The sequence below is a fragment of the Anoplopoma fimbria genome, chromosome 17 (genome assembly GCF_027596085.1).
Source record: "Anoplopoma fimbria isolate UVic2021 breed Golden Eagle Sablefish chromosome 17, Afim_UVic_2022, whole genome shotgun sequence".
NCBI classification, from domain to species: Eukaryota; Metazoa; Chordata; class Actinopteri; order Perciformes; family Anoplopomatidae; genus Anoplopoma; species Anoplopoma fimbria.
The window spans coordinates 7668521-7670828 of NC_072465.1; the positions used below are offsets into that span (position 1 = coordinate 7668521).

The 2308-nt window shown below is 52.1% G+C and overlaps 1 protein-coding gene across 1 annotated transcript; it reads left to right on the forward strand.

Moving 5' to 3' along the window:
• The first annotated feature begins 882 nt into the window (after positions 1-882).
• Positions 883-2075, forward strand: gpr27 (G protein-coupled receptor 27). Its single transcript, XM_054617587.1, has one exon. It carries the CDS (start codon positions 907-909, stop codon positions 2059-2061), a length of 1155 nt encoding a protein of 384 aa, XP_054473562.1. The 5' UTR covers positions 883-906; the 3' UTR covers positions 2062-2075.
• The last annotated feature ends 233 nt before the right edge of the window (positions 2076-2308 follow it).

Consider the following 2308-nt stretch of genomic DNA (forward strand, 5'->3'; position numbering starts at 1 on the left):
TGAAATGAAATGAAATAAAATGTATGATCAAAGTTATTATTCATAACCTGCCCATCAATTATTGTGCAGTGTCGGTCTGTCATCATTTTCATCTGTGCATGGAGACAAGACTTCCTCTAGATTGCAATTGACACGCACCGGCAGATGGGACTCGCTGACTGATCCCAGGCCTGCTCACTCTCTACATGCAAGCGTACGTGCGTCGCATAGGTTCGACTCTGCTGTGTGAGATTCACCGATGGACCCACACTGACGCTCCCACCTCTGCGAGGCTCCGACCTCCACTCGGCTTTTACGAATATAGCCTTGTTTTTGTAGGCTATATATTTATATATATATATATATTATATGTATATTTATACATTTAGCTGCAGTTGGTGAGGCGGTGGATGCGTAATTGCGCCACGCTGTCTGCTTTTTTTTTTTTTTTTTTTTATATATATATATATATATATATATATATATATATATATATATATTCCTGAAGACAAACGGGAGACCTCCGCCATCGGTTGGGAAATTGAGATGTGTTTTCTGAGCCGCTTGTCTGCCGAACAGCTGATAACCGAGATGCTGTGTAAAGCTCAGCCGGGCTGCCTCTATTCAGCAGGAGCTGGAACAACGGACAGAAACGCGGTTTGTACCGGACACTTGTGAGATGAAGGACAAGAAGAGAAAAAAAGAAACAGAAGCTTTTTTATTGGGGGGTTTGTTTTCGGTGGGGATCGCAGCTCACACCGGGATGGAGCCGATGTTGAACGGATGCTTCTGAGTGGAATCTACCCCTGAGTGTTTAGAGTGTTCTCCTGGTTTTGTGGATCGTGTTGATTTTCCTTTTTTTTTTTTTTTTTTGATTTCTTTATTTCAGCCTCGGCAGGATAGTATACTAGTATACTCGATGACTTGATGTGGGGACACGTCAATTCACAGATGGCAAACACAAGCGCGTCGTTCGGGGAGAGCAGCGCGTCCCTGCAGAGCGACGCGTCCGCGGCGGCCTCTGCGGTCAAGCTCGCCTCCCTGGCTCTGATCACGGGCGTCAGCCTGCTGGGCAACGCGTCGCTGTCGCTGCTGCTGCTGAAGGACAGCTCGCTGCACAAGGCTCCCTACTACTTCCTCCTGGACCTGTGCCTGGCGGACGTGGTGCGCTCCGCGGTCTGCTTCCCGTTCGTGATGGCGGCGATCAGCGGCGCCGCCGGCGGCTCCGCCTGGCCGTACAGCGCGCTCTGCTGCAAGATCGTCGCCTTCATGTCGGTGCTCTTCTGCTTCCACGTCGCCTTCCTGCTCTTCTGCGTCAGCGTCACCAGGTACATGGCGATCGCCCACCACCGGTTCTACTACAAGCGGATGAACCTGTGCACGTGCGCGGCGGTGATCTGCATGGTGTGGACTCTCTCCGTGGCCATGGCTTTCCCGCCGGTGTTCGACGTGGGCACCTACAAGTTCATCCGCGAGGAGGAGCAGTGCACCTTCGAGCACCGCTACGTGAAGGCGAACGACACGCTGGGCTTCATGCTGATGCTGGCCGTCATCGTGGGGACGACCCACGTGGTGTACGTGAAGATGCTGTGTTTCGTCTACGACCACCGCAAGATGAAGCCGGCCCAGCTGGTCCCGGCGATCAGCCAGAATTGGACCTTCCACGGGCCCGGAGCCACGGGGCAGGCCGCCGCCAACTGGATCGCCGGCTTCGGCCGCGGGCCAACCCCGCCGACGCTGGTGGGCATCAGGCAGGCGTCGCACCAGGGCAACAGGAGGCTGCTGGTGCTGGACGAGTTCAAGATGGAGAAGCGGATCGGGAAGATGTACTACATGATCACGCTGACCTTCCTCGTGCTGTGGGCTCCATACATAAGCGCCTGTTACCTGAGGATATTTGTGCGGGGCTCTCCGGTGCCGCAGCTCTACCTGAGCGCAGCGGTGTGGATGAGCTTCGCCCAGGCGGGGGCCAACCCCATCATCAGCTTCCTGTTCAACAAGGAGCTCCGGATGCGCCTCAGAGCCTGTTTCCCCAGCTGCTTGGGAACACAGACCCCCATGGAGCCATACTGTGTCATCTGACCTGTATATATAGAGTCCAGTCCCCCAAAAAAATAAATAAATACTGCCAAAGACACATTACATCTTTGTTTCAGAATGTACAGACTGGTCCCCAAAATGTGTTTGCACACGCACACAGGGATGTTGTAGAGGGTGAACTCACTTCAGTTTAATTTATCCACTTTTTTTTTTTGTGGCTAAGATTTTACCCACTATTTTGTTCTGACAAAAACTTGAATATTATGTAAATAATATCCTAATCAGAATA